Source organism: Capricornis sumatraensis, chromosome 1 (genome assembly GCF_032405125.1).
Source record: "Capricornis sumatraensis isolate serow.1 chromosome 1, serow.2, whole genome shotgun sequence".
NCBI lineage: Eukaryota > Metazoa > Chordata > Mammalia > Artiodactyla > Bovidae > Capricornis > Capricornis sumatraensis.
Genome location: NC_091069.1, coordinates 73,323,461 through 73,343,951, shown reverse-complemented (window position 1 = coordinate 73,343,951; position 20,491 = coordinate 73,323,461). Strand labels below are relative to the sequence as shown.

Sequence of the window (20,491 nt, the reverse complement as noted above, 5' to 3'; positions counted from 1 at the left end):
ACACCACTCTTATGGCAGAAAGTGAAGAGGAACTAAAAAGCCTCTAGATGAAAGTGAAAGTGGAGAGAGAAAAATTTGGCTTAAAGCTCAACATTCAGAAAATGAAGATCATGGCATCCGGTCCCATCACTTTATGGGAAATAGATGGGGAAACAGTGGAGACAGTGTCAGATTTTATTTTGGGGGGCTCCAAAATCACTGCAGATGGTGATTGCCACCATGAAATTAAAAGACACTTACTCCTTGGAAGAAAAGTTATGACCAACCTAGATAGCATATTCAAAATCAGGGACATTACTTTGCCAACAAAGGTCCGTCTAGTCAAGGCTTTGGTTTTTCCAGTGGTCATGTATGGATGTGAGAGTTGGACTGTGAAGAAGGCTGAGCGGCAAAGAATTGATGCTTTTGAACTGTGGTGTTGGAGAAGACTCTTGAGAGTCCCTTGGACTGCGAGGAGATCCAACCAATCCATTCTGAAGGAGATCAACCCTGGGATTTCTTTGGAAGGAATGATGCTAAAGCTGAAGCTCCAGTACTTTGGACACCTCATGAAAAGAGTTGACTCATTGGAAAAGACTCTGATGCTGGGAGGGATTGGGGGCAGGAGGAGAAGGGCACGACAGAGGATGAGATGGCTGGATGGCATCACCGACTCGATGGACGCGAGTCTGAGTGAACTCCGGGAGTTGGTGATTGACAGGGAGGCCTGGCGTGCTGCGATTCATGGGGTCACAAAGAGTCGGACACGACTGAGTGACTGAACTGAACTGAACTTGCATGTATTATATCTTGCTTAAAAATACAGCTTTCAGTATTTCAGTAGATGAAAATACATTTCAGGAATTTAAGTAACAGTAAAGGTGACACAGATGTTAAATGACAAAGCTAGTGTTTAAACTATGTTCATCAGATTCCAATGCAGTTTTTTCCCTTTGGTACTCAGAAAGAAAAAGCAAACCATAAGACTTCACAGATGCTGGATTTTGCACATGGATATTAAGCCCAAAATCACTTATCATGGAGTTAAAGAACTCATATACATCACAGCATTTTTTAATGTCACCTTGAGTTGTGTTCTAAATTCTTGAGGAATAATAGACCCCCTGGAGAAGGAAATGGCCAACTCCAGTATTCTTGCCTGGTAAATCCCATGGAGAGAGGAGCCTGGTGGGCCACAGTCCATGGGGTGCAAAAGAGTCTGACACAACTCTCAGTTCAGTTCAGTTCAGTTCAGTTGCTCAGTTGTGTCCGACTCTTTGCGACCCCATGAATCGCAGCACGCCAGGCCTCCCTGTCCATCACCATCTCCCAGAGTTCACTCAGACTCATGTCCATCGAGTCAATGATGCCATTCAGCCGTCCCATCCTCGGTCGTCCACTTCTCCTCCTGCCCTCAATCCCTCCCAGCATCAAAGTCTTTTCCAATGAGTCAACTCTTTGCATGAGGTGGCCAAAGTACTGGAGCTTCAGCTTTAGCATCATTCCTTCCAAAGAAATCCCAGGGTTGATCTCCTTCAGAATTGACTGGTTGGATCTCCTTGCACAACTTAGTGACTAAATAAAAACAACAATAACAACAACAACAAATAGTCTTTGGGATTTTGGAACAAAAGATTGGAAATCACAGGACTTTTGAGAATTCCTGTAACCATAGGTTTTTCTGTATTTTAATAACATTTTATTTTTAAATAATAATGTGACCATAATCATAACCAGCAAATCATATTTCTATGATTGGATTATATAATATTTTCAGAGATTTTCTATAAAAATCTATATAAGTAAATGTACAGGTTCTTTAATTATCATTAATACATATATTGTGAAGAGTTTATATACTTCAATAATATAAAAATATAGTTAACTGATATAGATATATGATAATATAAAAATTTTAAAGGGACATTAATACAAAATGAATGTCTGTAAATTTTTTTTCAATTGTAATTTAATACCATAATTATTCAATTTAAGTCACCATTCTTACAAGGAAACATTAAAGCACACAAATTAATTGCTCTATCTTACAGGACCAATCTTTGTTTTGTGACAAATATATCACACAAAGAATTTATTCACCTTACATTGATGTCAGTCTCCAAAATACGGAGAAGGCAATGGCACCCCACTCCAGTACCCTTGCCTGGAATATCCCATGGATGGAGGAGCCTGGTAGGCTGCAGTCCATGGGGTCGCTAAGAGTCGGACATGACTGGGTGACTTCACCTTCACTTTTCACCTTCCTGCATTGGAGAAGGAAATGGCAACCCACTCCAGTGTTCTTGCCTGGAGAATCCCACAGAGCCTGGTGGGCTGCCATCTATGGGGTCGCACAGAGTTGGACACAACTGAAGCGACTTAGCAGCAGCAGCAGCAGCAGTCCAAAATAACCTTGAAGTTAGACATGAGGTTATATGCTACTTCATATAAGTTAATTTCCTATTAGAATACAGTATTTTATAGGCTTGCCTTGTATTTTGTTTTGCCATTAAAATTCATACTACTTTTGTTAATTCAGGTTTTAAATTAGTTTTCAGACTTTATATTTAAGTAGTCCACAATGACATTTATATCTTTTACTTCACATTTTTTGTTAAAATATTTACAAACAACTGTAGCAAACATTCTATTTTGTGAATATTATTGAGTAGTATTCAAATTACATAAAATTTGGTTAGCTCTCAGGAAAGTTAACACCATTGCACAGATTCAAGTATAAAAACTGTCAATTTAAGGACACACTTTTCTTCTAAAACTTGTTCTTTCTTAAACCATCATTCATAAGTTTTGCATAAAGTATGTCATGTGTACAAACTTCTTAACATTTATTTTACACGTAAGCATGACTCACTGCCAACAGCAGACACAGTCACGGATATACAGTCATACCACATGAATATTTATAAGTAAGATGGCTTAATTATGGATTGGCAACATCTCCATGAATTCTTGTCCAGTTCCCCATAAGTCAGCTTTAACCTTCTATCCCACATATCAGCAAATTCTGATCTTGCTCTCAACTCATTATCAGCAAATTCCTTGATGCCAGTAACATCTCTATGTTGACTGCTAATCTCTAAGCCTCAAAGAAGAATCATACTGTTTTTTCTGGTTGTACTAACTCCTTAAGTGATTTGTGTGTGTGTGTGTGTGTGTGTGTGTGTGTGTGTGTGTGTGTGTGTGTGTGCTCACACGCAATGTAGGATTGGGAGAAATCATATAATCTCTGGGAAATTCAGAAAAAAATACCCTTATGAAAATATGGACCTTACATATACTACATTTTTCTCTGTGACTTAAGGAAAATAGGAAGACTGTTGCTTACATAAATTTTTAAAGGAAGTCCATATCTATCTGTTGATCTAATTTATAAATGGTAAATAAGCCAAGAGTTAAAAATTAAATCATAACACCACCAAAAGCAGAAGTTTCAAGGGAAAGTTACAACAGTTTTCATTAGTATTATAAAATACCACAGTTTTGTTATAATTATACTCTCCAAAGAAAAAAATATTTTTTTAAAACATTAAAACTGAAAGAGTTTAGGTTGGTACTGTCTTCTCTCATATATACAATAATTTCAATGTTTGTTTTTATTTAGGATAAAAATGAGTTGCTATGTAACTCACAGGGAGCAGAGAGATGAAATTGAAACTAAACAGATTAAAGGGTTATTTATTCTAGGTTCTGGATACCTATATGTTTGTTGGATAGTTGTGATAAATATATAAGCATCCAGAACATAAAACCTGATGCTCCTCAATATTTACCTTTCACCTTCCTGACACTCAGTTGGACTACATTTCTCTGACCTGGAATCAGCGGGCCATGTAGCTACTTGTTGCCACTGGAAAATGCCAAAAAGTATGTCTTTCCTGGGATGATACAATCATGAGCAATTATGCTCTTATACAAAGAATAGCAAGGAGAGATAAGAAACACTTCCTTAGTGATCACTGCAAATAAATAGAGGAAAACAATAGAATGGGAAAGACTAGAGATCTCTTCAAGAAAATTAGAGACACCAAGGGAACATTTCATGCAAAAATGGGCTCAATAAAGGACAGAAATGGTATGGACCTAACAGAAGCAGAAGATATTAAGAAGAGGTGGCAAGAACACACAGAAGAACTGTACAAAAAAGATCTTCATGACCCAGATAATCATGATGGTGTGATTACTCACACTCACCTAGAGCCAGACATTCTGGAATGTGAAGTCAAGGGGGCCTTAGAAAGCATCATATGAACAAAGCTAGTGGAGGTGATGGAATTCCAGTTGAGCTATTTCAAATTCTGAAAGATGATGCTGTGAAAGTGCTGCACTCAATATGCCAGCAAATTTGGAAAACTCAGCAGTGGCCACAGGACTGGAAAAGGTCAGTTTTCATTCCAATCCCAAAGAAAGGCAATGGCAAAGAATGCTCAAACTACCATACAATTGCACTTATCTCACACACTAGTAAAGTAATGCTCAAAATTCTCCAAGCCAGGCTTCAGCAATACATGAAACACGAAATTCCAGATGTTCAAGCTGGTTTTCGAAAAGGCAGAGGTACCAGAGATCAAATTGCCAACAAAAGCAAGAAAGTTCCAGAAAAACATCTATTTCTGACTGTATATTGCCTGTGCCAAAGCCTTTGTCTGGATCACAATAAACTGTGGAAAATTCTGAAAGAGATGGGAAAACCAGATCACCTGACCTGCCCCTTGAGAAACCTGTATACAGGTCAGGAAGCAACAGTTAGAACTGGACACGGAACAGACTGGTTCCAAATAGGAAAAGGAGTACGTCAAGGCTGTATATTGTCACCCTGCTTATTTAACTTATATGGAGAGTACGTCATGAGAAATGCTGGGCTGGAAGAAGCACAAGCTAGAATCAAGATTGCCAGGAGAAATATCAATAACCTCTGATATGCAGATGACACGACTCTTAGGGTAGAAAGTGAAGAAGAACTAAAGAGCCTCTTGATGAAAGTGAAAGAGGAGAGTGCAACAGTTGGCTTAAAGCTCAACATTCAGAAAACTAAGATCATGGCATTCGGTCCCATCACTTCATGGCAAATAGATGGTGAAACAGTGGAAACAGTGGCTGACTTTATTTTTGGGGGCTCCAAAATCACTGCAGATGGTGATTTCAGCCATGAAATTGAAAGACGCTTGCTCCTTGGAAGGAAAGTTATGACCAACCTAGACAGCATATTCAAAAGCAGAGACATTACTTTGCCAACAAGGTCATTCTATGGTTTTTCCAGTAGTCATGTATGGATGTGAGAGTTGGACTATAAAGAAAGCTGAGCACCAAACAATTGATGCTTTTGAACTGTGATGTTGGAGAAGACTCTTGAGAGTCCCTTGGACCAAGGAGATTCAACCAGTCCATCCTAAAGGAGATCAGGCTGGGTATTCATTGGAAGGACTGATGTTGATGCTGAAACTCCAATACTTTGGCCACCTGATGCGAAGAGCTGACTCATTTGAAAAGACCCCAATCCTGGGAAAGATTGAAGGCAGGAGGAGAAGGGGACGACAGAGGATGAGGTGGTTGGAATGGATCCCCGACTCAATGGACATGGGTTTGGGTAGACTCCAGGAGTTGTTGATGGACAAGGAAGCCTGGCATGCTGCGGTTCATGCGGTCGCAAAGAGTCGGACACAACTGAGTGACTGAACTGAGCTGATACTTTCTACTCTCTCTCTCCTTCACCACTTCCTACCTGCTTACCTTCTTCTTGCCTAGTAGATGAATATGTTCCACCAGAAGATTCTGAAGCTCTAGAAATGCTGAGGCTATTAAATGGAAGGAATCTCCTTGGATCAAGGGCAAAACAGAGTCTATTCCCACCATAAATATATCTTCCCATCCTTCACTGGATGATCTCATAAGTGAGAATTAACATTTTTTGTGTTAAGCCAGTGAGTTAATGATTATAGTGTCTGGTTAATAGCAACCGGTATATCTAGAGAAGTAAACTTTCTATGAGATAATTTATATTGAGATCTATAAATTTTAAAGATATATTTGACTATATATTTATTTTATGGTTGAGAAGTATCTAATGATATTCCTTTAGTCTGAGATAATAGAAACTTAAGGAAGTTAAAAATATGCTGCTTAGAGAAAGATTTCTTTACATGATTAAAACAGTGGCAATTTTTTTTAAATCTACACAATAATACCCTATGATGAAACACTATTGAAAACAAGGTGCTTTCTATCACTACTTAATTCATCATATTATTGGAGGTCTCAGCTAGTATAATAAATAAAATAAAAAGGGATAACAATTACAAAGGATATAATATAACTGCAATTATTCACAGACATGATAATATGATGTGTTTAACAATCTTAAAAAAATTTAAAACTATTAAAATGAATAATGAAATTCACTACATTGATGACAATACAGCCACTATAGCAAAATCAACTGTGTTTTTATTGACCAAGACAGTCAACATTTTCCTCAACTTGACTTCTTCCTGAATCAAGGCCCCTGACCTTTCTCTGAACTTTACCTTTACAGAATCCAGATGGTCTAACTGCAGAAGTCTTTACATTTCCTTTCCTTTGAGCATTTGTTTTAGAAAACTTATAAATTACTTCTTTGCCCCTTTGAGATGTAAATCTTTTTAAAAGACTCTTGCCAGATTTACAATTCAGTGCCTCTCTCTCAAGGATCTGGGAGCCAACTCTGAAGTATAAACATCAAGGAAGACATCACCTTGATCTCTCAATCTCTGTGTGAGGGTAGCAGACTAATTTTGGTGGGTACTTTGACCCAATTTGTAAAACTGCCTCCCATCAAGATGATATGAGAAAGTTAACTTTTTCTTTGGATAAGGTTAATGAACAGAACAAGTGACCTATGGCCCCCAACCCTAGCTCTTAAAATGTCTCCCATACTTGTTTCAGTAGAGTAGAACTTGGACTCAGTAATGGCCTCTCTCATTTACTGCAATAGCTTGGAATGGGCTTCCTTGCCTGTTTAATTTTGTCAGGTGCAAGTATGACTTAACACTATAGAATAGAAAGAAATTAAAAAAATAGTTTAAACATGCCATTTACAGCAGTATCAAAAACATCAAGTACTTACGATTAAATCTCCAAAAGATATGCAGGACACTTACACAAATATCTAAAATAATCCCTGACAGAAAATTTAAAGCTTCATATGATATACCACATACATGTACTGGAAAACTCAGTAGTATAAAACTAAATTCTCCTCAGATTTATCTACAAGTTCAGTGCAATCCCAATCAAAATCCTGGCAAGACATTTTGTGGATATTGGTAAGCTCAATTTCAAATGGAAATGCAAAGGGCCTAAAAGAGCTAACAAAATTGCGAAGAATAAAGCTAGAGGATTTACTTCCACCACCATATATTAATACCTATTATAAAGCTATATTAAGAACTGTAATGTTGATACGGAGTTAAACCAACTGATCAAAAGAACAACAGAGAGTCCAGAAACAGAATCACATATACACTTATTTTTTTTTTTCCTGATTCATGATAAAGTAAATGCTGCTGCTAACTCACTTCAGTCGTGTCCAACTCTGGGCGACCCCACAGATGGCAGCCCACCAGGCTCCCCCGTCCCTGGGATTCTCCAGGCAAGAACACTGGAGTGGGTTGCCATTTCCTTCTCCAATGCATGAAAGTGAAAAGTGAAGGTGAAGTCGCCCAGTCGTGTCCGACTCTTAGCAACCCCATGGACTGCAGCCTACCAGGCTCCTCCATCCATGGGATTTTCCAGGCAAGAGTACTGGAGTGGGGTGCCATTGCCCTCTCCTATATAAAGTAAATATAGTAGTACAAAAGGGAATGTCTGTCTTAGTGTCTTGTCAAGAATGTGTCTGCTCACTTGAATATTCAAATGGAAGTATTTGTATGTGAAAGGTACCATATACATATACATATATATCCTTAAAGATATAAGAACTTACAGAGATACACATATCCGTATATTTTAAAAAAGAAATATAGGGGAGAGAACATTTTTCTGGTCATAGAGTAGGCAAACAATTCATAAACAGGACACAATACATATGGAAAAATGTATTAAGTTTCCTAAACAGTAAGAATTTATGATCATGGAAAGATAATGTTAAGAAAGTGGAAAAAATAAATACAGTGAGTGAAGGCTTTTATGAAACATTGTGACTGACCAAGGAAATCTAAAGCACTCCTACAAAACAATTTTAAAATGTAGCCAATAAAGAAAAAAGGTGAATTTGCTTTAGAGGATATTTAAATGGACAATGAATAAATCAGCAGTGTTCAATACTCAACTGCATTAACCATTAAGGAAATGCAAAGTAAAAGCAACATTTAATGTGACTACACGTTTACCTTAATGGCTAAAACAAAAAGGACTTTAATTATGAAGTGTTGGCCAGGATGTAGAACAATCAAAACCCTCATGCTTCTCTGCTGGTAGAAATTGGTTGTATAAACCAGTACAACCACATGGAAAACTGGCAGTATATATTAAAGCCGAACCTCTGCATATCATATGACTTTGAATTTCAGGTATACACAGAAAATGACAAAAAGACATTTACTAGAATGTTCGTTACATTACTATTCATTATAATCCCAAATTACACACTACATAAATGTCCATCAAGAACGAATGGACAAAGGAATGATGACTAAACTAAAGAATACTATGTGCAAGGCCCATGGAAATCTACAAACATAATGCTAAGTGAAAGAAGCCAGACTGGCTTATATATAGAGTAATTTAATAAGTTTTAGAATCAGGCAAAATGAATCTGCTTATTTAGCAGTCAGGATGTTGGTTATTCTCAGGGGTATAGTGTGTCCAAATATGAAAAGAACACTGATAAAGAGTGATTCTGAGAGCTAGAAATGTTCTCTTTTTTGTGAGATAGCCAGCTGGGACTAGTTTTTGAAAATTCACTGAACATGATAGGTTCAGCTATTTGAACACTTCTTATACTTCAATAAAAAGTAAAAGTCAAAAAAATAGTAAAAGTAAAAAAGGAAAATACAAAGCAAGAAATATATTATTTCAAAAGCTTGTCAAAATAAATGCTGGGAAGGATATGGAGAAAAGGGAACTCTCTTGCATTGTTGATGGGAATGTAAATTGATACAACTACTATGAAGAACAGTATGAAGATTCCTTACAAAACTAGAAATAAAAGTCTGTTCAAAAAAGGTATTTACAGGTTGAGCTAGTTTCTATGGCAGTAGGCAAAGTTTTAGAAATCAAAGGGTTAAAACATTTTACAAGAAAAACATGAAGAGAATAAGACAGATTCCTATTTTATGTAATAGATTTAACTTGGCATATTGAATGGTATATTGTTTTCTCTACAATGTATCAATCAAAGCTGCATTAAGGGCATTCCAGTTGATCAAAAATAAATAATTATTTATGGTAATCCAAATTTTCCTTTATCAATGAATATTCACCAATACCTAAATGAGGACTTATAATGACTTTGAAGAATGAAGTTTAAAAAAAAGTATCTTTCTGTTCAAAATGTTCATTTTGTGAACAGAGCAACTTCAACTGCATTTTTTTTAAGTCATTATTTAGCCTTAAAGAAATATAGCTTGATAACATAGCTACTAAATAGTTGATTTTTCTCCCTCTCTGGAATAAAATTGAAGAATATGTGAAATTACAGATAAATTCTTTGTTAAAAATCTAAAAATTTAAAAATCTTAAAACAACAATATAAGAATACAAATAACACAATTATATGTATTAAAAAAAAAAAAAAAAAACTATTTTCTTTAGTACCCCAACCACCATTTCTTCTTTCCAGTGATTATCCCTTTCCTTCTCTATGTGATCACAGAAAATGAAAATTAAAGGAAAAATCATTTTAGGTACAAAATTAATATCAATATGGCTTTACTACAAATGCTGGTCTATCAAGAACCTACCTTTTATCCCTGAAACATATCTGTCAGAAGTATTTATTAAATATCTATCTTACCCTAACATGTAGCATATATATTCATTTCATAATGTTTTTAAAATTATTTCATTTCTTAAAATGTAGAAATGAAATGTATTTCATTCCTTAAAATGATTTCATTTCTTAAACTAGTATGGGGATAGAGTTAGTATTTAATAAATATTGTTTTCAAAGGTTGCCTGACACAAGATATCATGCTATAGAAAATGAATCCCTATAAAGTGGATTTGATTGTGTTACAAAAAGCTGAAAGTTTACATCATGGCAAGAAACATTTAAGAAGTTCCCATTTGGGTGAGGTGAGAGCTAGAGGCATTCTAGATTTTGTAACATCAAATCTGAATATTTTACAACTGTGATTATGAAGTCTCAGATAAATATATGTGAAACATCCACAATCCTGAAGAAAGAGACAATTTCCTAGAAACATATAGCCTACCAAAACTGAATTAAGAAGAAATAGATAATTTAAACAGACCCATCACTGGAAGTGAAATAGAATCTTAAAAAAAAAAAAAATCAAAAACAAAAACAAAAAAATCAATACAAACAAAAGTTCAGGACCAGATGGCTTCACAGGCAAATTCTACCAAACATACAAAGAGGAACTTTTACTGATCCTTCTCAAACTCTTTCAAAAGACTGAAGATGAGAAAACACTCCCAAAGACATCCTATGAAGCACCATCACTCTGATCATTACCCTGTTACCGAGATTGGATAAAGATACCACCAAAAAAGAAAACTAGAGGCCAATATCTTTGATGAATATACATACAAAAATTCTCAACAAAATACTAGTAAACCAAATCCAACAACACATATAAAAAATTGTGCACAACCGCCAAGAAGAATTCATCCCAAGTTCACAAGGAAGTGAACTACACAAATCAATGTGATACATCACTCCAACAAAAGAAAAGGGAGGGGGGGACACAACAAGATCTTTGCAATAGACGTAGAAAAAGCATTTGATAAATATTAACATCCGCTCATGGAGGGGGAACACTTGCCAAAGTGGGTATAGAGAAAATATATCTCAACACAATCAAAGACATTTATGACAAACCTACTACCAATATAACACTAAATAATTAAAAGCCGAAAGCCTTCCCTCTAAATGTTGAGACAAGAATGCCCACTCTCTTCACTTGTATTCAACATCATATTGTAAGTCTCAGCCAAATCAATAAAACAAGAAAAAGAAAAGCTATACAAATTGGAAGGTAAGAGGTAAAACTGTCATTATCAGTTCAGTTCAGTTCAGTTCAGTCACTCAGTCGTGTCAGACTCTTTGCGACCCATGAATCACAGCATGCCAGGCCTCCCTGTCCATCACCATCTCCCAGAGCTCACTCAAACTCACATCCATCAAGTCGGTGATGCCATCCAGCCATCTCATCCTCGGTCGTCCCCTTTTCCTCCTGCCCCCAATCCCTCCCAGCATCAGAGCCTTTTCCAATGAGTCAACTCTTCTCTATATAGAAAATCCTAAAGACTACACACAAAAATTATTAGAAGTGATAAATGAATTCAGCAAGGTAGCAGAATACAAGATTAATGTGTGGAAATCTATTGCATTTCCTAACTTCCCTGGTAGCCCAGATGATAAAGAAACTGCCTGCAATGTGGGAGACCCAGGTTTGATCTCTGGGTCAGGAAGATCCCTTGGTGAAGGAAATGGCAACCCACTCCATTATTCTTGCCTGAAAAATCCGATGGACAGAGAAACCTGGAGGGCTACAGTCCATGGGGCTGCAAAGAGTTGGACACAACTGAGTGACTAACACACACACACACACACACACACACATACACACTAATGATAAAATGTCAGAAAGTTAAAAAAAAGAAACTCAAAGATGATACAAGGACGTGGAAAGATATTTTATGCTCTGGATTGGAAGAATTACTATAGTTTAAAAGGTTGTACTACCTGAAGCAATCTACAGATTTAATGTGATCCCTATCAAACTAAACAAGACATATTGCACAGAATTAGGAGAAATAACCCTAAAATTTCTATGGAATCACAAATGACCTGGAATTGCCAAAGCAATCCTGAGGGAAAAGAACAAAGCTGGAGGAACAATCCTTCCAGACTTCAGAAAATACTACAAAGTTATAGTAATCAAACTGTATGGTATTGACACAAAAAAAGACATTAGATCAGTGGAACAGAATAGAGAGACCAAAAATAAACCCACACACCTATGGCCAACTAATTAATTCTTAACAAAGAGTCAAAAATAAACAATGGAGAAAAAATAGTCTCTTCAGGAAGTGGTGTTAGGGGAACTGAACAACCACATGTAAATCAGTTAGAACACTCTCTCATAACATATACAAAGATAATGGATTAAAGTCTTATATATAAGATATGATAAAACTCCTTAATGAGAAATGGAAATAAAAACTATAATCGGATAACATCTCACAATGGTCAGAACGGCCATCATCAAATGTCTACAAATAATAAATGGTGGAGAAGGAATGCAAAAAAAAGAAACCCTCAAACACTGTTGGTGGAAATGCAAATAGGCACAGTCACTATGGACAATAATATGGAGGTTCCTCAAAAACCTAAACATAGAGTTACTGTATGATCAAGAAATCTCACCCCTGGGTATATATTCAGAAAAGACAAAAACTCTAATTCAAAAAGATATATGCAGCCCAGTGTTCACAGCTGCACTATTTACAACAGCCAACACATGGAAGCAAGCTAAATGCACACCAAGTGAATGAATAAAGAAGAGGTGGAATAATATTAGCCATAAGAAAATAATGAAGTAATGCTGATGTTTATAGTAATATGGTGGACCTACAGATTATCATACTACATGAAATACATGAGACAGATAAAGAAAAACATTCTATGACATCAATTATATACGAAATCTAAAAAAAGAAAGAAAATAGCATAAAAGAACTTATTTACAAAATAGAAACACACTCACAGACAAAGGATACAGACTTATTCTTACCAAAAGGGAATAGGATGGAGGAAAACAATGAGTGTGCGGTTAACAGATGCACACTACCATATATAAAACAAATATGATTTACTGTACAGCATTGGGAACTATATTCAATATCTTATAATAAATTACAATTGAGAAGAATGGAAGAAAAATAACCTAGATAAATGTGAACAAATGAACATATACCACATATTTTAAATCAGTATACATCAATTAAAATTTTTTGAATGGAAATATATAAAACTTGCCATTTTAATCATTTTAAATGTATAACTCAGGGGCATTAATCATATTCACAATGTCATGCAGCCATCACAACTATTTCCAAAATATTTATCACCAAAAAACAAACTCTGCAACCATTGGCGATAAATTCACGTTACTCCCAAACACTTAGAGTTCCTGATAATTTTTAATTTGCATTTCTTTCTATGATTTGCCTATTCTAGGTAACTCACATAAGTGGATTCATGCAGTTTTCACAAACTTGTTCCACCACTGCCAAACTGCTTTCAGTAGTAACTGTGCAGTTTTACATTTCCACCAGAAATGTACAATTCCAATTTCTACATGTCCTCAATGAAATTTGTTGTCCGTTTTTTATGGCTGTAGTAACTCTAGTAGATATGAAATGGTGTATCATTCTGGTATTGGTTTCCATTTCCCTAATAATTATGATATTGGACTTTTTAATGTGCTTACTGGCCATTTTGATTAAAATGCTTGCTCCTTGGAAGAAAAGTTATGACCAAACTAGTTCAGTTCAGTTCAGTCGCTCAGTCATGTTCAACTCTTTGTGACTTCATGAACCACAGCAAAGCCAGGCCTCCCTGTCCATCACCAACTCCCGGAATCTATCCAAAGCCTTGTCCATTGAGTCGGGGATGCCATCCAACCACCTCATCCTCTGTCATCCCCTTCTCCTCCTGCCCCCAATCCCTCCCAGCATCAGAGTATTTTCAAATGTATTGGAGTTTCAGCTTCAACATCAGTCCTTCCAATGGACACCCAGGTCTGATCTCCTTTAGGATGGACTGGTTGGATCTCCTTGCAGTCCAAGAGACTCTCAAGAGTGTTCTCCAACACACTTGAGTGTTGGCAAGAGTGTTGGCAATTTGATCTCTGGTTCCTCTGCCTTTTCGAAAACCAGCTTGAACATGTGGAAGTTCATGGTTCATGTGTTGCTGAAGCGTGGCTTGGAGAATTTTGAGCACTACGTTACTGGCCTGTAAGATGAGTGCAATTGTGCCGTAGTTTGAGCTGTCTTTGGCATTGCCTTTCTTTGGGATTGGAATGAAAATTGACCTTTTCCAGTCCTGTGGCCACTGCTGAGTTTTCCAAATTTGCTAACATATTGAGTGCAGGGCTTTCACAGCATCATCTTTCAGGATTTGAAATAGCTCAACTGGAATTCTATCACCTCCACTAGCTTTGTTTGCAGTGATGCTTCCTAAGGCCCCCTTGACTTCACATTCCAGGATGTCTGGCTCTAGGTGAGTGTGTGTGATCACACCATCATGATTATCTGGATCATGAAGATATTTTTTTGTGCAGTTCTTCTGTGTATTCTTGCCACCTCTTCTTAATATCTTCTGCTTCTCTCAGGTTCATACGATTTCTGTCCTTTATTGAGCCCATCTTTGCATGAAATGTTCCCTTGGTATCTCTAATTTTCTTGAAGAGATCTACAGTCTTTCCCATTCTATTGTTTTCCTCTATTTCTTTGCATTGATCGCTGAGGAAGGCTTTCTTATCTCTCCTTGCTATTCTTTGGAACTATGCATTCAAATGGGTATATCTTTCCTTTTCTCCTTTGCTTTCTGCTTCTCTTCTTTTCACAGCTATTTGTAAGACTTCCTCAGACAGCCATTTTTCTTTTTTTGCATTTCTTTTTCTTGGGGATAGTCTTGATTCCTGTCTCCTGTACAATGTCATGTACCTCCATCCATAGTTCATCAGGCACTCTATCATATCTAGTCCCTTAAATCTATTTCTCACTTCCACTTTATAGTCATAACTAGATAGCATATTAAAAAACAGAGACATTACTTTGTCAACAAAAGTCCATCTAATCAAGGCATGGTTTTTCCAGTAGTCATGTATGGATGTGAAAGTTGGACCATAAAGAAAGCTGAGTGCCAAAAAACTGATGCTTTTGAACTATAGTGTTGGAGGAGACTCTTGAGAGTCCCTTGGACTGCAAAGAGATCCAACCAGTCCATCCTAATGGAAATCAGTCCTAAATAGTCATTGGAAGGACTGATGCTGAAGCTGAAACCCCAATACTTTGGCCACCTGATGGGAAGAACTGACTCTTTTGCAAAGACTTTGATGCTATGAATGATTGAAGGTGGGAGAAAAGGATGACAGAGGATGAGATGGTTGGATAGCATCAATGATTCAATGAAAATGAGCTTGAGTAAACTCCAGGAGTTGGTGATGGACAGGGAGGCCTGGCATGCTGCAGTTCAAGGGGTCGCAAAGAGTTGGACACGACTGAGCGACTGAACTGAACTGGCTATTTGTATATATTATACTGAGAGTTCAATCCCTCTTCACATTGGTGGTTTTTTTTTTGTATTCTATGAGTTCCCTAAATATTTTGGATATTAAACTCTTAAATATATGATTTGCAAATAGTTTTTATCATTTTATAGGCTGTCTTTTCACATTTTTTCTGTTTTATTGAAGTATTATTGACATGTAGCATTGTATTAGTTTTAGGTGTGCAAAAATGACTTGACATATGCATGTACTGCAAAATAACTGCAAGTTTGGTTAGCACACATCACCTCATGTAGTTACAATTTTTCTGAGAAGAACTTTTAAAATATACTGTGTAAGCAGCTTTCAAATATATGACATAGTTTTGATAGCTCCCATGCTGTACATACATCCCCAAAACTTATTTCTTTTATAACTGGAAGTTTTTTTATCTTTTGACCATCTTCACCTATTTTTCTTATCCCCATATTCCAGACTCTGACAATCACGACTGTCAACTTCTTGATGCACAAAAGTTTTAATATTGATAATGTCCAATTTGCTTATTTTTTTCTTCTGTTGCTTTTGCTTTTGGTGTCATAACTAATAATTCATCACCAAAGTCAAGGCCATAAAAATTTCCCCCTATATTTCTTTTAAAGTTTTATAATTTTAGCTCTTATATTTAATCCATGCATTTATTTTGAATCAATTTTTGCATATAGTATAAGAAAAGGATTTTAACTTCACTCTTTTACAATTCTGGAAATTCAATTGTTTTAGTATCATTTGTCAAGAAATTATTCTTTCCCCATCGAATCATTTTGGCATCCTTATTAAACATCAATTAACCAAAAATGTATAAGTTTATTTCTAGATTTTCAATTCTATTTCATCACTTTATATGCAATCCTTTTGCTAGTATTACATATGTGTATACACTTATGCCATTATCACATTCCTTTACTTATTATAGATTTGTAATAAGCCTTGAAATGGAAAAAAAAATGAGTTTTCATGATTTTGTTGACCTCTTTCAAGATTATTTTGGCCATTCAGGGCCCTATGCAATTCCACAGGAATTGGAAGATAGGCTTTTTCATCTTTAAAAAAAAAAAAAAAAGGCTACTGGAATTTTGATAAAGATTCCTTTAAACCTGTGAGATTAACTATTCCTACCCAAGAATACAAACCATACTTCCGAATATTTAGGTCTTTAATTTTTTTCAGCAATGTTCTGTTGTTTTCAGTGTACAAGTCTTTCACTTCCCTGATTTAATTTATTTCTAGGTATTTTATTCTTTTAGATGATATTATAAATAGAATAGCTTTCTTAATTTCACTTTTGGATTGTTCATTGCAACTTCATAGAAAAAATTAATTTTTGTGTGTTGATTTTGTCTCCTGCAACTTTGGTGAATTCATTCATTAGCTTTAGCTACTTTCTTATAGACTCTTCAGGATTATATGTATACACACACACACATATACACATACACATACCTATATACATCTCATATATAGAGAGGGATTGTTTTACTTTCTCTTTCCAATTTGGATTTCTTTTCTTTTTCCTGTCTTATTTTTCAGGTGCAGTGATGAATAGCAGTAGCGAAAGTGGGATCCTCTCTTTTCCCAATCTTAGGTGTAAAGATTTTAGCTTTCTACCACTGAGTATAATGTAGGGTGAGGTGTTGTTGTTTTTTTTTTTTTTATAAATGCCTCATATAATGTTGAAGTTTCCTTCTTTTCATTGTGTGTGTATGCTTTTGGCATGAAAAGATGTTGGATTTTGGCAAAAGCCATCTTCTGCATCAAAATGACAATGGTTTGTTTAGTTCTGTTTTATTAAATTTATGTCTATAAACATGGTATATTACACTGACTGATGTTTTACATTGTAATTCAGCATTCACTTGGTTGTTGTAAACTTCTGACTTATCAGAGGTCTGAAAAATTTAGTTCTGACAGTTTATTCTCATTTTGATGTTATTCTGGAATGATGAAAGCTTGAATCTGCCTATTCCTTTTTGCTGATGTTACTATTTTAATTTTTATCACATTTGATATCATAATTATTAACAGTGTACACAGAGTATTTCCATCAAAATATGTTAGCTATTATCAATCATAACAATAGCATTTTGTTGTGTGCAGACACTTAAACTCTTAAAAGGTTCATTGGCTTTTTGCATTATTTGTTCAAGTTCTTTTGAATACTTCCAAATATAAGGGATTTGACCAGACAAAAGGCAAAGATATGAATATGAGGAAACATAATCCTACCAGTGAGGAATTTACTGTGCTGTAGATAACACCATGGAGTTATAATACTATGTAAAATATATGAATATTCTGATATGATTAGTAGCACCATTCAGTTAGTTATTCAGAAAAGACAGATGCTTTTCTTCTCTTCCGAAAGAACTACAAATTCCTTGAATGTGGAGAGTACCTATCATATTTCCTTTTACACCTATTCATTCCTCAGAATTTGGTGCTGTAGCCTTGTAGGAGGTAAATCTGAACTTGAACTATGTTTTCCAAGGTCACCTTATTGTTCAATGAACATGGAGCATATAGCTCTTGGAAACCTGAAACTTGATGATAGTATGAAACCCATTGTTCACAGAAACTTGATATTCTGACTTAAACTATACTGAATAACAGAAACTTATGGGTTTTAATAGCATCAATTAAATGGATTTTACCAGCTGAGAACAGATTGCTTTAAATATATATATAATACTAATTTTTTCCTATTAAGTGAAAAATAGCAATTGGTTTGGGAAGCAAAAATTCTGTCTAATATTCTGGAAGGAAAAATATGCTAATGTTTTTGTTCTCCGCTTTATTCAAAAAAAATGTATTAAAAAAGAAAGAGAAATAAAAATAATTCAGAATCTTTTACAATGGAGGTTACTTTCAAAGAGAGATTTAAGAAATGATTGGGTTCAGTAACTAATATTACTAAGAAAAGTTAAATTCCCATACAGAAACACTGTAACTATAACAACCTTGCAAGGCAGCACAATAGGGCTCATCTTTATGTAACAAAGTTTTATTAAATCTATCATCCTGGATGTGATGGTATGTACTGTCTCTTGTGTTTTGCTATGACATCCTAGTACATAGACATTATTAACTATAACCAATGGCTCACTTATTACTGGTCAAGGAAGTTATTTCTTAAATATACATGTTTAAAATTAAAATGAGGTATTTAAGCAGTTAAGCTTACAAGCCATAAATTACCAAAAAATGAAAATATAAGTGATGCCAACACTTGTTGATATTCTTAAACATAGTTAGAAACATCGACATTTCTTTATTTTTATTTTCAACAATTAATTTTATGACAAAAGAAAACTAATCAAAGTGCTATGAGGGGACTTCATAAAGATGGCGGAGGAATAGGACGGGAAGACCACTCTCTCCCTCACTAATTCCTCAAAAGAACATTTCAACGCTGAGCAAACTCCACAAAACAACCTCTGTAGGCTGGCAGAGGACAGCAGGCAACCAGAAAAGCAGACCATTGTCTTCAAAAACAGGTAGGGAAAAATATAAACGACGAAAAAGGAGACAAAGGAGGTGGGGAGGGAACTCCGTCCCGGGAAGGGAATCCCGTCCCGGGAAGGGAAGCCTGTCCCGGGAAGGGAATTTTAAGAAGAGAGGTTTCCAAACACCAGGAAACACTCTCCCTGCCGAGTCTGTGGCGAGTCTTGGAAACCCAGAGGGCAACATAACAGGAAGGAAAAATAAAGAAATAATTAAAACCAAGAGATTACAAGCCCAACAGTAACTCCCCCAGCGGAAAAGCAGCACAGACGCCTGCATCCGCCATTGGGAAGTGGGGGCAGGGCAGGGACGCGCGGGAGGCGCGGGCTGCAGTGCTTTGCAAGAATCGGGCAGGAACGCCCCACGCGCAACCAGAACGATCTAACTTGCGCTAGCAAACCAGACTGTGGGATAGATACAGCACGAAAAGCTCGAACATAAGACGCCGCCAGGACCGAGCACAGAACAAAGGACGGAACGGAAAAAGCCGGCTGCAGACCATCCCCCGCCGGGGACAGGCAGCCAGAGCCGTAAGGACTGGAAAGGGGCAATTGCAGACCCGGAGAGACTTTACTTACCTAACTGCAAGCGGGCTTCTTTGCTAAGACTTCTGGGGGTGCTGGACAGTCACAATCTGCCTCACGGGGGACGCCAGCGGTCCACCCAGAAAGTTGAGCAGCAGCGACAGAAAAGGTGACAAGCCGCGGCGATCACGCTCGCCAAACTCCTGAGCTACTTGGACCTGGGAAGGGCACAAAGCGCAGTCCCAGCCGAATCTGTGCCTCTGAGGGCTGCCTGAGCGCCAAACATGAGCGGCTTGGACCGGGAAGTGCACGCAGCCTAGGGCCAGCCCCAGACGGTTCCCGGCTGTGCATCGTAGAGCCGGAGCGGTTTGTGCGCCGCGAGAAGGGACAGGTCAAGCGGGGCTGTGACACTGAGAGCACACGACAGCGCTATTAGTTTGCGGCATTCCCCCTCCCCACAGTGCGACTGAACTAGTGAGCCTGAAAAACCAGCAAACGGAAGAAGTTAAACAGAGGGAACCACCTTGGAAGTGATCCCACACGGCCCAAAACATCAGAGAAGAGCCAGATATATTTTTACTATTTTAAAAATCATTCCTTTTTTTTTTTTTCTCTTTTTTTTTTCCTAACCTTTTTTTTTAATTGTTAAATCTTCTATTTCTCCTCTAATTTTTATTACTATAACCTATTATTACTATTTTTTAAAAAAAACTTTTTTTTTTTTTTTTAAGGCAAACACCATATATAGCCTTTGGATGGTTGTTGGTGGGGTTTTTGTTTGTTTGTTTGTTTGTTTTTTTTGTTTGCTTGTTTTTTTTTTAATAATTCTTGGTTTTTTTTCTTTCTTTCTTTCCTGCTTTTTCCTTCTGCTTCTTTTCTTTAATATTGTATTTTTGAAAATCCAACCTCTACTCTAGATTTTTAACCTTTGCTCTTAGGTTTTTGTTGTCAATTATGTTCATTTAAAAA

General features: G+C 36.5%; 1 protein-coding gene across 17 annotated transcripts in view; it reads right to left on the bottom strand.

Annotated features, from left to right (window-relative positions):
* Positions 1-20,491, bottom strand: part of NRXN1 (neurexin 1) — a 1,215,464-nt gene that overhangs the window by 1,030,187 nt on the left and 164,786 nt on the right. Inside the window, exon 7 of one of the 17 annotated variants that reach the window (XM_068971240.1) lies at positions 6,728-6,735. The exons of the other annotated variants lie outside the window; for them this stretch is intronic. Coding sequence (XP_068827341.1) covers positions 6,728-6,735 — 8 coding nt within the window. The remainder of the gene's footprint in view (positions 1-6,727; positions 6,736-20,491) is intronic. 17 annotated transcript variants of the gene reach the window in all.